The sequence below is a fragment of the Oncorhynchus mykiss genome, chromosome 12, assembly GCF_057628025.1.
Source record: "Oncorhynchus mykiss isolate SJ-2025 chromosome 12, ASM5762802v1, whole genome shotgun sequence".
Lineage (NCBI taxonomy): Eukaryota > Metazoa > Chordata > Actinopteri > Salmoniformes > Salmonidae > Oncorhynchus > Oncorhynchus mykiss.
The window spans coordinates 83,803,731-83,816,378 of NC_143033.1; the positions used below are offsets into that span (position 1 = coordinate 83,803,731).

At 43.3% G+C, this 12,648-nt stretch overlaps 1 protein-coding gene across 2 annotated transcripts in view; it reads right to left on the bottom strand.

The window, feature by feature from the left end:
* LOC110538570 (protein shisa-6) overlaps positions 1-12,648 on the bottom strand; it is a 75,582-nt gene that overhangs the window by 7,732 nt on the left and 55,202 nt on the right. The window contains exons 5-7 of one of the 2 annotated variants that reach the window (XM_021625465.3): positions 3,083-3,148; positions 1,978-1,998; positions 830-997 (exon numbers count right to left, since the gene is read on the bottom strand). In XM_021625465.3, coding sequence (XP_021481140.1) covers positions 830-997; positions 1,978-1,998; positions 3,083-3,148 — 255 coding nt within the window. The remainder of the gene's footprint in view (positions 1-829; positions 998-1,977; positions 1,999-3,082; positions 3,149-12,648) is intronic. The other variant, XM_090193735.1, reaches the window with a different exon arrangement.

The following is a 12,648-nucleotide window of genomic DNA, read 5'->3' on the forward strand; positions in this document are numbered from 1 at the left end:
AGCAGTACTAGATGAAGAAGCATCTACTCTACTCAGCATTGCTGAGTATAGACAATTCAGATGTTATCAATGTTGTCCACATCAAAGGTTTCGTCACATTGATTCTCTGTGTCGACACTGAGCACAAGCCTGCACTAGAATACCACACCCTACTTATTTTAATACAGCACTATTGAACATTCGAGCAGGAAGGAACTAATGCTTTTGCATGACACATGACACATGCAACGCAACCAACCATAGGATACTAGAGGAGGAGCATGCTGTAGAGCATGCAGCTGTCATAGGGGATATGGAGAATGGTGAAAGTCAAGACATCATGCAGAGGAAGTATAATGATAATAATCGGGCTGACCCAGATCTCATCTCAGAGATATTAGTCCCATCTTGTTGGCGTCTATACTCATGTGGGTATGGAGAAATGGCTGTTAATATGTCATTACCAGACATTAGCTACATGACACGGGGCACAGATGGAGCCAAATTACACGACAATTAGATGTCAGTCAATGGGTCGGTAGATGGGGACAATGGGGCTGAATCCAGTGACTTTAACATGTGCTTGTGCACTTCAAGAAACCCATCTCCCACACAGAGATGTCTTCCTCTGGATTCAGCTCATAACCCCAATGACTTTGTGCTCATGACTTATGTTTGCATCCCTGTAATAGGCATCCATACAGGGTTACTATTGCATCACAGTACTTGAATGCAATGTGGTCTTCAACACAATGTGTTAAGATCAACCTTTTCTCCCCCCTGTGGACTGGCGGGGTCCAGGCAGGAGATCAAACAAACATGATGGTGTATGTAATGAAAGACCACCTACTTAATTTGTGGAGAGAGGAGTATTTACTTAAGTCAGCTTTGCTCATTGCCGCCAGTTCGTAGTTGGGAGGCAGGTGGGTGAGGTTCTGGAAGGAGCGTGAGAAGGACATGTCCAGGTCGTATGGCTCTGTCTGCGAGGTTAGAATGTTGTTCATGCGCTGGGGCTTCTCTGCAGGGGAGACAGGAGAGATTGACGCAGTGCAATCAGGCTACAATCAGACAGCCGACAGTCTGGAGGATGCCACAGAGAGGGGCGCGTACACAGGGGGTCTTCACTGGAGGAGACAGGGGGATACAGAGTGTGGGTGTGAGGACGGTGTGTGGGTGCGGTAGGGGTATGTGGGTGAGGATAGATGAAGTGGGGACTGTTATGTTCGACTCTTCTAACCGGGATTTAACATGATTTGTTGTGGGGGTTTTTAAATGTTATTTCAGAGTGCAATTCTGGTGTGCTAGGATTAGTTGCGACTGCAAGTGCACTCGCCACGCTAGCTGTCACTAGTATGCGTGGCACCATTGCGGGTGGCTATGCTGCCTGCCTGCTGTGGCCATGGTTATGTGGGACAAGTGGTCGTGGCGCAGGCAGCTGGAGCGTTAGCAGCTTTAGGGTGGGGTGGGTCGTTGCCAGTCCTCTGAGGTGCTGGTCAGCGGTGGCAGGTTTAAAAATAGGGCTGGGTGATTACTGTGATAGAGAGGACAGGGACACACAACACCAAGGACCATGTGGAACAGAAGTGAGGCATTCTGTGAGAGACAGAGACAGAGTGAAAGAGAGTGTGAGTGTGAGCAAGAAAAGATGGAAGGGAGTAGAATGTGTATTTTGTGTAACAAAGGTCCGGTTCTGAAGCGTTACCACAGATCTTAATGATTTTCTACCATTGCAAACACTATGTGGCAGCTAACCCAACAAAGAGAGATACTGGAGAGAGAGAGAAAGAGAGCAGAGCAGAGTGAGAAGGTAAGTGAGAGTTTGGTGTCAACTTTGGTTCATTCAGTCTGAACAAAAAGGAAGAGTGAACCTCCGCCTTGACCCCAGCGATATACAAGACGTCACTGTCACCAACTGTCACAACAAGAGGTCGACTTATACAGTACGTAAAAGAGAAAGGGAATACACATGTACAGCAGGTGTATATGCGTATTACTTACCATGTCTCATTTGTCTGTGGGCTACATAACAAATCCAAGTAAGAGAAAATGGATCAGTACAATAACAAACATTATTCATAGTATGTATTAATAACCAAACCAATGTGTCTGACATTTTCTGTTTCAAATTAGTTGTTGAAAGTCTATGTTATTTATAATAATCGTACTAGTCAAATAAAGTAAATAATAAATCAGATTCCTATGTATTGTGACCATTCTCAAAAGTAGTTATTCATAATCAGCTCTGGTTTGATCCACCTTGAAAGCTATCCTTTGGTGTCTGTGTTGGAGAGATCTATCTACTTATGGGTACTTTCAAAAGTCCCTTTGCCTTTGAAAATGTTGGCCTCAAAACATGCAATTGGAAAACTATCCTGCCATGAGGTTGGAGTCCACAGCTCCACTGATGTTGAAACAGACAGTGTAGCATGGTGTAGCGTTTCAGTGCATTGTGCAATGATGCACAAATATATTTTCTTTCTGAACTCATGGTGTTTCACTGCAGTGTTAGAGCTGTGACCACTCAATAATTTCATGCTAAAAAGCATCTCTCTCTTCATAGAAAATCTCATTTAGGAAACTAGATAAGGCACAATATAAGTAATTGAAGTTTTTCAATAACTTGAGTAAGCCGTACAGATGCCATTATAATTCATTTTCCACAAGACCCCGTTTCATTTGCTATCCAAGCTATTCATTTCCCGTGAAAAAAAAAATGTTTTGTCCTCGCTTGAATTCTAAAAAAGCATATTTTGACTTATTTCGAATTTAGTCAAAGTTCATGTGTCGTACTGGAGCTGATAAAACCATGCATTCAGGAAATCAATATGACTTAATCCTCCCTCAACTTTATTGGGGTAAATGAAGACATATTTGTAGCATACCCAAGAGCCACTGTGTGTTGTGTGGCAGTATAATCTCACACTTAAAAGGGCATGGTTAGTATCCATAATGTACTTTCCATCTACCATATATCTCGACAGACGGTTAGTTACTATCAAAATTTTTCTATTACTCATTGGAAAGAGTGAAATGTTACCAACCAACCACAGTCATGTTATATATACTGTACTTATGTGAACATGCAAACCTTAAATATCCTTACCAATTTTAGGTGTGTGGGCCTGGGTAAGATCCAGGTGACTATGTTGATAATCATGTTGGTGGCTGCCTATTGGGAAAACAATGAAAAGGTTAGGTTTGGAAATCAAATTAAACATTACCATAGATTCACATTATGTGCATTTCATGTCAAATAAATGGCTGTTAATACATGACAATATGATCAACTTTTCCCTAATTTTTGTGATCATTGACTCTTGTAATGCAGGCTGACTGGACACCACTGTGAATGATCACATAAACCTATGTCCCATTGACAGACATGTTAGTAAAATGTCTTTGCGTTACTAAATTCAAAGTGGGAGATCTGTCCAGAGATAGCAGTGGTGTGCTTTGATATCTGACTGATGATTAAAGTGGATTTTGTGCATCTTTACTCTACTACACAGTCACATTTTAAGGCAGGCATTTTGTGCTATTCCCTTTTGAGCAACGAAGAATGAGGTAAGACAGATTTCATCAGAATCGTCAACTTCCTGACATCTGTGGGACTGAATGTCATGTGACAGAGTGAATATGTTCCCTTTATTCAATGAGGTCTATTTGGTCAATGTAGAGCACAGTTTCTCCTCTACTACAGCAGCAGATGCAGGACACTGTACCTTATTTGCATTTCAACAAATTCATTGATCATCCCATTAGAACCCTAAACACAAAAGAAACTCAAATAAAATGTGAACTCTTTTGAATGTTTAACGTGAAGTGACAGGAGAGCATCTCCGTGGCGTTAGAAAAACAGGTGCTTTCTTTCCGTCACTGTGACTTGCTAATGGAGAGTTGTGACAGTTACAAAAAAGATGTGTGGCAACACAAGCCTTCATTTCGTCTGCTGGTTTCGGATAAGTAGCTGGAACTGCGCATAACATACATTTTGCAGGGAAAATTGCCTCCTGTTGGAGAGATTTATGTCAAAGCAATCAGCACAGTAGGGTCAAGTACCTTGTTAAACTGGATTTTACCACAGTTCTGAAGGAATAGCTTTTTAGAAACAATACAACGGAGTAGAACAACAACCAATAGACAACATCATCCAATTAAATGGCAATGTACCGGTATTCCAAATCCCAATATCCTTTACGAACATACAACAAGATTTGTGCCCAATCTCCCTTCACACTATAGCTGTATTGCCCTGTTCAATCACCCTGTTTGATCAAGGGACCAATTACACGATCTTCAGATGGCTGAGCTAAACTAACCTGCTTTGAGCTTGCCAGGGAAAACGTTTTACACTGAAAAGAAGAGATTCCCTGCTATCTACAAACTGTCTAACAATCAGGCCGTCCCAAAAAAAAACGTGTTGGAATACTTCAGGTTTCTAAACGTTGTTCAAAAACTGATGGAGTGACTGCCCCTATATCTGCCTTCCTGTTGTATTGGCTTTCTTTTGGCTTTTCATAAACGTTGGTAACATTCCGCTTTTCTCATACAGTATGTGCATCCATTTTGTATTGAATCACCATTGATTATCTTCTCAGAGTGGACCTCCTACAGTTGCACGCCTTAAAAAGTTAAGCAAATGTGAACAACCGCAGATGATGTTGTTTGCTGAAGAACACCCACATCCTGTCTGTTGTGTGTAAGGAGGTGGGAAGATGTCATGCCCCAGGACTCCCATATCCACCCACCACTATGTAAATGCATCAACTCATGAATCAGATGTACAGTAGAAAAGTCACACGACTCTCAGAAATTCAGAGGTGTCCAGTCATTTCATTCCAGTCTGTAACATGTCCAGAAACAGGTACAGGAATGTTTGGATGAACAGCTGTACTGCCTGCAGGGCTCTGAATCATAAAAATAACAATGAATAGAACAGGCTTGGAACCTCTAAATCTGGTATGTTTACTGGTAAACTCCTGGGTACACTCGCAAAGACCTCCATGCCCAACCCATATTGCCGTTGTTGGCTTGAATGGGAAACCCATTCTATTCATTCTTCTTTCTATGCTCTGGAGCCTGTCAGTGGAGGGGCTTTGTGAGAATTTGAAATAATGAATGCCATATAACAGTATTGTTGGAGTTATACACATCTGCACTTCAGGTGTAGTTTATCTACTCTAAAAGAGCTAATTTGGAATGGTTTTGGTGTGAAAGTCTTCATTCAGACGTGACAGATCAATGCTTTACTTGATACCAATAATTATTCGCATTTTACCCATTATGAGTCCACATTGTACTTTGTCAATACCCTCAAACCGATATCTCTGGTTATTATAATGAATACACTTTGTTATTACATAGGAACTACATACATACTACATATCTAATGGTTTAACATCACCTCAACATGTCAAACATGCTTGGTTGAACATAATGCAGGCATTTTGGGCACCACTGAGTGAAACCCGTCTAGGTTCCAGCAGCTGGACAAGACAGGGGGGATCCCACTGTTACCCAGATCCATTCTGAAAGCCTCACTCTGCCTCTGTCAGTGAAACCTGATGGACTGCCTGTAACGATGAGAGCCCACGCTGTGTCATTACCCTGGCCGTGTGTAAAGTGCCATGTGGGCCCTGCAGGGTGGCTGGCTGGGGCTGAGGCTCACCTCAACTCATCTCTCCTCCTTACACCCTGCGGTGGTAGAGGGAGGGACAGGAGCCTGCTGGGGCAGATGCACTGCAAGAACCTACCATCAACGCAGACAGGTTCTGCATGAATATGGGCTTTGTATCGATATGCGCTGAGACCAGAGGTTCTATTGTGCACAATGCAGGATGTTTTTGGGGTGTGATTATGGTTTGCAGGTGCTGCTTTGTTTCAGCGTACAGCAGTGTAGTTGTTGCTAAAGTTCATAATACATGAATATCCCAGCTCTTCACACATTCAGAAGAAATCCGGGACTTCTAATTGTTAAGTTCAAGATGACTAACTGAATCCCTGTGCTTCAAAGAAAGAATATTAGTCACTCTACAGACAAAACAACAATAAAGCTCGGAAGAGAAGACAAAACAATACTGTGAGAGTAAACCTCACGTCATGTGGCACACGTCACGAGGCACAATGAAAGATGACACTTTGAACAGGTTCCAAGGCATGTCTGGATACATCACTGTTGCTTTAAGAAACACTGAGCCACATGAGCTTGAACTAATGCTGGTCTATAACTGTATCTGCCCTACATTGACAAATCTTTAGGGGGTCGGGACATTTTTCATCAAGCTCATCTGCCAATGCCATCACAACATCTGTTAGTTTTCTGCGTCACATACTGCAAAGAGATCCCAGTGATACAACAATTGCATAGTATAAAAAAGTAACAACCATATTGGGAGAGACATAAAAACCAACAGTTGCATGACATAAACCAAAAACATGTTGCAACTTTACCAAACCTCCTCCGGTGGCCTGAAGTTTGTTGATCTCGTGACTTGCCAACAAGGATAAGCACAGATTTATCTGATGTCTCCTTCAATTTGAAAGAAGTAACATCATTCAAAGCTGCCTTTATCCCTGCCTTAGCATCTTATCATCTTCTTGAAGGATCCACGTTGAATGGAACAGCGACACCTGGAATCATGTAGGAGTCATAGGAGAGAAGCATACAGTATCCACTTGCAAAAACAGCACTCCATAGATTGGATATGTAACTAAAAAAAATATTTTTAAAAACATTTAAAAACTACAATTATAATGGCTATACAGAGTCATATGATATTAATTGATGGGATTGGATCAGTTCTAATGGAAAGGCTATTTTCAAACTCTGAAAAGAAATGCATGAAGCTCAAAGACACAGAATTTGCTATTGAGCTCTACGTATTAAGTGGTAATCCAGAACCGACCAATTGTTTTGCATACAGGAACATTTCTCCCATAACCTTCCCCAGATAAGATTTGAGGATCAGACTAATATCAGCCTTTTGCACACACTCTCTATGGCTGTTTCTATTACTAACAGATGTCTATACTAAAGAGCTGTAAGGGGTGCGAACTGGCGGCAGAGAAGTCAGACGCAGGAGAGAAATAACTGTGTTTCCAACGGTGCAGTTTATTAACAAAACCCACCGGAAAACAGAATAATAAAATAAATGGGTACATAACCCAACGCACACCAGGACAGACGTGCACAATAAACAACCACCGACAAGGACATGAGGGGGAACAGAGGTGTTACGCTCCTCGTTTGAATGAGGAGACCAAGGTGCAGCGTGGTAGGCGAACATCTTACTTTTATTAAAATGAACACCGAAAAAACAACAAAATACAAAACGCACGTAAAGTGCTGCAGGCTACACAGCAACTATACAAAATCAAGATCCCACAAACTAAGGTGGGAAAAAGGCTGCCTAAGTATGATCCTCAATCAGAGACAACGATAGACAGCTGCCTCTGATTGGGAACCATACCAGGCCAAACAAAGAAATAGGAAAACTAGATTGCCCACCCTAGTCACACCCTGGCCTAACCAAAATAGAGAATTAAAAGGATCTCTAAGGTCAGGGCGTGACAAGAGGGTTAAATACACAACGTGTAATTGATGGGATTGGAACCAGGTGTGATGGAAGACAGGACAAAACCAAAGGAAAATGAAAAGAGTATCAGCGATGGCTAGAAGGTTGGTGACTTCGAACGCCGCCCGAACAAGGAGAGGGACCAACTTCGGCGGAAGTCGTGACAAGAGCTCTCATATTCATTGAATAAGCCATATTCATGAATGCTCAACAACCGAATTAATTTAATTTTCAGTGACGCTAATTAAAAATAAAAGGAGTCCGTTTTTCATGGAAGAGATGCAAAAATCCTACCGAATGCAAATGATCAATTCATTTCCATTTTAATTTCCCTTTCTTTTTTTTTTTTTTTTAATAATTACTTTCTATGTTTTCCCGCAATTATATTTGTATTTTCAGCATAAGGCAATTGTGACAAGCCGAATTTAGCTCGGATAATTTGTTTTCACCCACATTTTGAAGATACAAAGTCCATTGTGTAGCTAAGGTAGGCCGGTCAACAAACTTGAGCGTGAGTATTGAGATCTCTGAGCACCTCTACTGCAGCTTTGTGCTGTGAGGTCCATCTATTACAATGACAGATCAGTGTGTGGCTCTGAATCTCTCTGTCAATCCTCCCTTCCCTCAGAGAGGCCAATGACAGCGGGTTGAGAGTGCTGGTCTAGCGTTCCACATGACGTCGTCCCATTATGGGCCCCCGGGAATGAGGCTCTTTGATCCATTTCCATCGATTCTGTATCGCCTTCCCTATCACCTCCTGACTGTCTTAGGCTGAGGTGAATCATGCTCTGGTGGCATACTGCTTCCAGTCAACTGGAGGCTAAAGCCTTCCTCTCCCCTTCAGCCTGACCTTGTGATTCATGTACAGGAAATCCCATCTAACACTGAGCCCTGGACTGGAGGGAATCACATCTAACACCGAGCCCTGGACTGGAAGGAATCACATCTAACACTGAGCCCTGGACTGGAGGGAATCACATCTAACACTGAGCCCTGGACTCGAGGGAATCACATCTAACACTGAACCCTGGACTGGAGGGAATCACATCTAACACCGAACCCTGGACTGGAGGGAATCACATCTAACACCGAGCCCTGGACTGGAGGGAATCACATCTAACACCGAGCCCTGGACTGGAGGGAATCACATCTAACACCGTGCCCTGGACTGGAGGGAATCACATCTAACACCGAGCCCTGGACTGGAGGGAATCACATCTAACACTGAGCCCTGGACTGGAGAGAATCACATCTAACACTGAGCCCTGGACTGGAAGGAATCACATCTAACACCGAGCCCTGGACTGGAGGGAATCACATCTAACACCGAGCCCTGGACTGGAGGGAATCACATCTAACACCGAGCCCTGGACTGGAGGGAATCACATCTAACACTGAGCCCTGGACTGGAGGGAATCACATCTAACACCGAGCCCTGGACTGGAGGGAATCACATCTAACACTGAGCCCTGGACTGGAGGGAATCACATCTAACACCGAGCCCTGGACTGGAGGGAATCACATCTAACATCGAACCCTGGACTGGAGGGAATCACATCTAACACCGAGCCCTGGACTGGAAGGAATCACATCTAACACTGAGCCCTGGACTGGAGGGAATCACATCTAACACTGAGCCCTGGACTGGAGGAAATCACATCTAACACTGAACCCTGGACTGGAGGGTATCACATCCTTCACTGAGCCCTGGACTGGAGGGAATCACATCTAACACCGAGCCCTGGACTGGAGGGAATCACATCTAACACCAAGCCCTGGACTGGAGGGAATCACATCTAACACCGAGCCCTGGACTGGAAGGAATCACATCTAACACCGAACCCTGGACTGGAGGGAATCACATCTAACGCTGATCACTGGACTGGAGGGAATCACATCTAACACTGAGCCCTGGACTGGAGGGAATCACATCTAACGCTGATCATTGGACTGGAGGGAATCACATCTGACACTGAGCCCTGGACAGATTAGCTTTTAAACTGCACTTTCAGAGCAATGTGGAGGTTTTAGCCCCCTTAGTAAAAATAGTCTTCACTCACCTTGACACGCCACAATAAAGGATGGTGATATGCCAGCAATGCCCAACCGTTTGACAATTACTTATAGAAACTCTTAGCAGGAAGCTTTGTGTTATTGTACTACTTTTTCAGGGAGTGAAAGATGACTTGGCTCAGTATCCCTTTGTTTATCAGTCGCTTCATCTCGCTTTTTTTTTTATCCCAGCCTTCCAGATGATGGCTGGCCTCTTTTCCTACCCAACCCAATTTCTTACCCAGCCCTCCTGCGAGTAACCAATCCTGCAACAATCAATCCACAAGATGAGTACACGAGGTGATTGTATCTATTTACATAATGACTGTTGATAGATACTAGTCCTACAGAGTTCAGCTTGTTTATCGTGGCCAAGTATCTGCATGAATTGTTTGCTGTTCATCTTGTTATCCCATCTTCAAAATATTTACCTCGTATCTCCCATCTAAAGTTTGCTAATGAAATAATCGCTCACAGCCCGCAAACATTTGGGGACGCTGATGACGCTAATTAATAGTCGTTGGACACAGTGAGGCGCTATGTGTGACGTGTTGCACTGGATGACATTCGTCTCCTAGCATTTATTAAGACACTTGTGATTAATGGTGTGCTGTCCTCTGATAGAGTGAGAGCCAGAGCTGCAGCCCCAGACTTCGAGTGATGGAGAGAAGGCCACACTTGAGCGCCGCTCGAGAATATATGGACCACATTGATTAGTCGCCTTTCCATGTGCCTTCGCCCATAATGATGAGCGCACTTCTACGTATCTCAGAATACCGGTGTCTGCAATCTGCACTCCAGCGCAGTTCTGCCCATATTAATTACAGATCCTGCACACTGGCAGGATTGGAGAGGCTTCTTTGGAAAGTGTTGGGTCTCCCATTAATTAGCATACTAGGGAAATAATTGACGCCATATGCCTGTCCCCCATGCTACCGTAGCGGGTGGTGGCACAATGCGCCGCAGCTCGTCTGGCATTCCACATCCCATGGTGAGGGTTGTGTCACCCTTCTATCCCCATGCTTTCTAAATGTACAACCACAGAAATTTGGCATCAATAAGCACTTATTAGTGTGCACACATCAAGGTGATAACTATCGGCTACTGTCGGCTCGTAGAGGCGGCTCATTAATTGACTTGTTTGGTGGAGGAGTGTTTGTTTGGGTGTTCAGTGTTCTACCCAGTAACCCCTTCTCTGATTCTGTGTTGAGGAGTGACAACTAATTAAATAACAGCGGAGTAGCTCTGAGAAACACAGGCCTGGTAACTGTTCAAATATCTAACCACTCCTCTCCTCATAACAGTTATTTTAATCACCTTTTCCCCTTACCACTGGGGAGGCAGAGAGACAGAAAGGGAGAATCTGTTTCTCAAAATATGGTATTGATGAGATGGAAGTGATTGAACCAGTGGCTGATTATATTTGAGGGAGAAACATTGATAGATGGCACTGGGAGATATTGATCGAACATAGATAAATGCAGTGATGTTTTTAGGGGCTTTCACACCAGACTGGTAGGATACGGGCAGATTCCATCCACATAGTTCCTTATCATGGAACATTGTCCTTTTTGTTTTCATAGTTTAGACATCAGTCTAAAATCTAACTAGTATAACATCAGAGAAGATGGTACGTCAAGAAGCAAGTGAAGTATTAGAAGACATTGAACATGTGATGGAGGTCAGGGAAGAGAGGTGAGGTTCTTAGGTTGAGGCTTATCTAAATGTATGCATGTTGAAGCCGAGATGTTGATGGACAGACAATATTTCCAAGGGAAACAGGAAAAGACAGGTCCTGCCAGATTGAGGGTGAGTCAAGGGAGGGGGAGGTAAAAAATATTAGCTTTCATGAAATGGGAGAGCATATCATGAGAACACTTTTATTCTGAAATGTGAAAGGTTCAATCAGAGAAGCTGAGATGAGAAAAGGGACAAGAGGAAATGAGGGAGATGAGGGATAGGAGAGAGAGAGAGAGAGAGGCCAGAGAAATTATGAGAAGGAGGGTAGAGTGCATGAAAGAGACTGATGTGGGTGGACGGCTGTGTATTGCATCAGAGGAGAGTTTGACAAGATCAGAGAGGAGAGAGGTTTATTTTAAATTTTTTTTAAATTTTTATTTCACCTTTATTTAACCAGGTAGGCTAGTTGAGAACAAGTTCTCATTTGCAACTGCGACCTGGCCAAGATAAAGCATAGCAGTGTGAACAGACAACAACACAGAGTTACACATGGAGTAAACAATAAACAAGTCAATAACATAGTAGAAAAAAAATCTATATACATTGTGTGCAAAAGGCATGAGGAGGTAGGCAATAAATAGGCCATAGGAGTGAATAATTACAATTTAGCAGATTAACACTGGAGTGATAAATGATCAGATGAACATGTGCAGGTAGAGATACTGGTGTGCAAAAGAGCAGAAAAGTAAATAAAATAAAAACAGTATGAGGATGAGGTAGGTAAATTGGGTGGGCTATATACCGATGGACTATGTACAGCTGCAGCGATCGGTTAGCTGCTCAAATAGCAGATGTTTAAAGTTGGTGAGGGAGATAAAAGTCTCCAACTTCAGAGATTTTTGCAGTTCGTTCCAGTTGCAGGCAGCAGAGAACTGGAAGGAAAGGCGGCCAAACAAGGTTTTACGTTGCATAGACTTGTAGATGACCTGGAGCCAGTGGGTCTGGCGACGAACGTGTAGCGAGGGCCAGCCGACTAGAGCAAACAGCTCGCAGTGGTGGGTGGTATAAGGTGCTTTAGTAACAAAACAGATGGCACTGTGATAAACTGCATACAGTTTGCTGAGTAGAGTATTGGAAGCTATTTTGTAGATGACATCGCCGAAGTTGAGGATCGGTAGGATAGTCCGTTTTACTAGGGTAGGTTTTGCGGCGTGAGTGAAGGAGGCTTTGTTGCGAAATAGAAAGCCGACTAGATTTGATTTTGGATTGAAGATGTTTGATATGAGTCTGGAAGGAGAGTTTGCAGTCTAGCCAGACACCTAGGTACTTATAGATGTCCACATATTCTAGGTCGGAACCATCC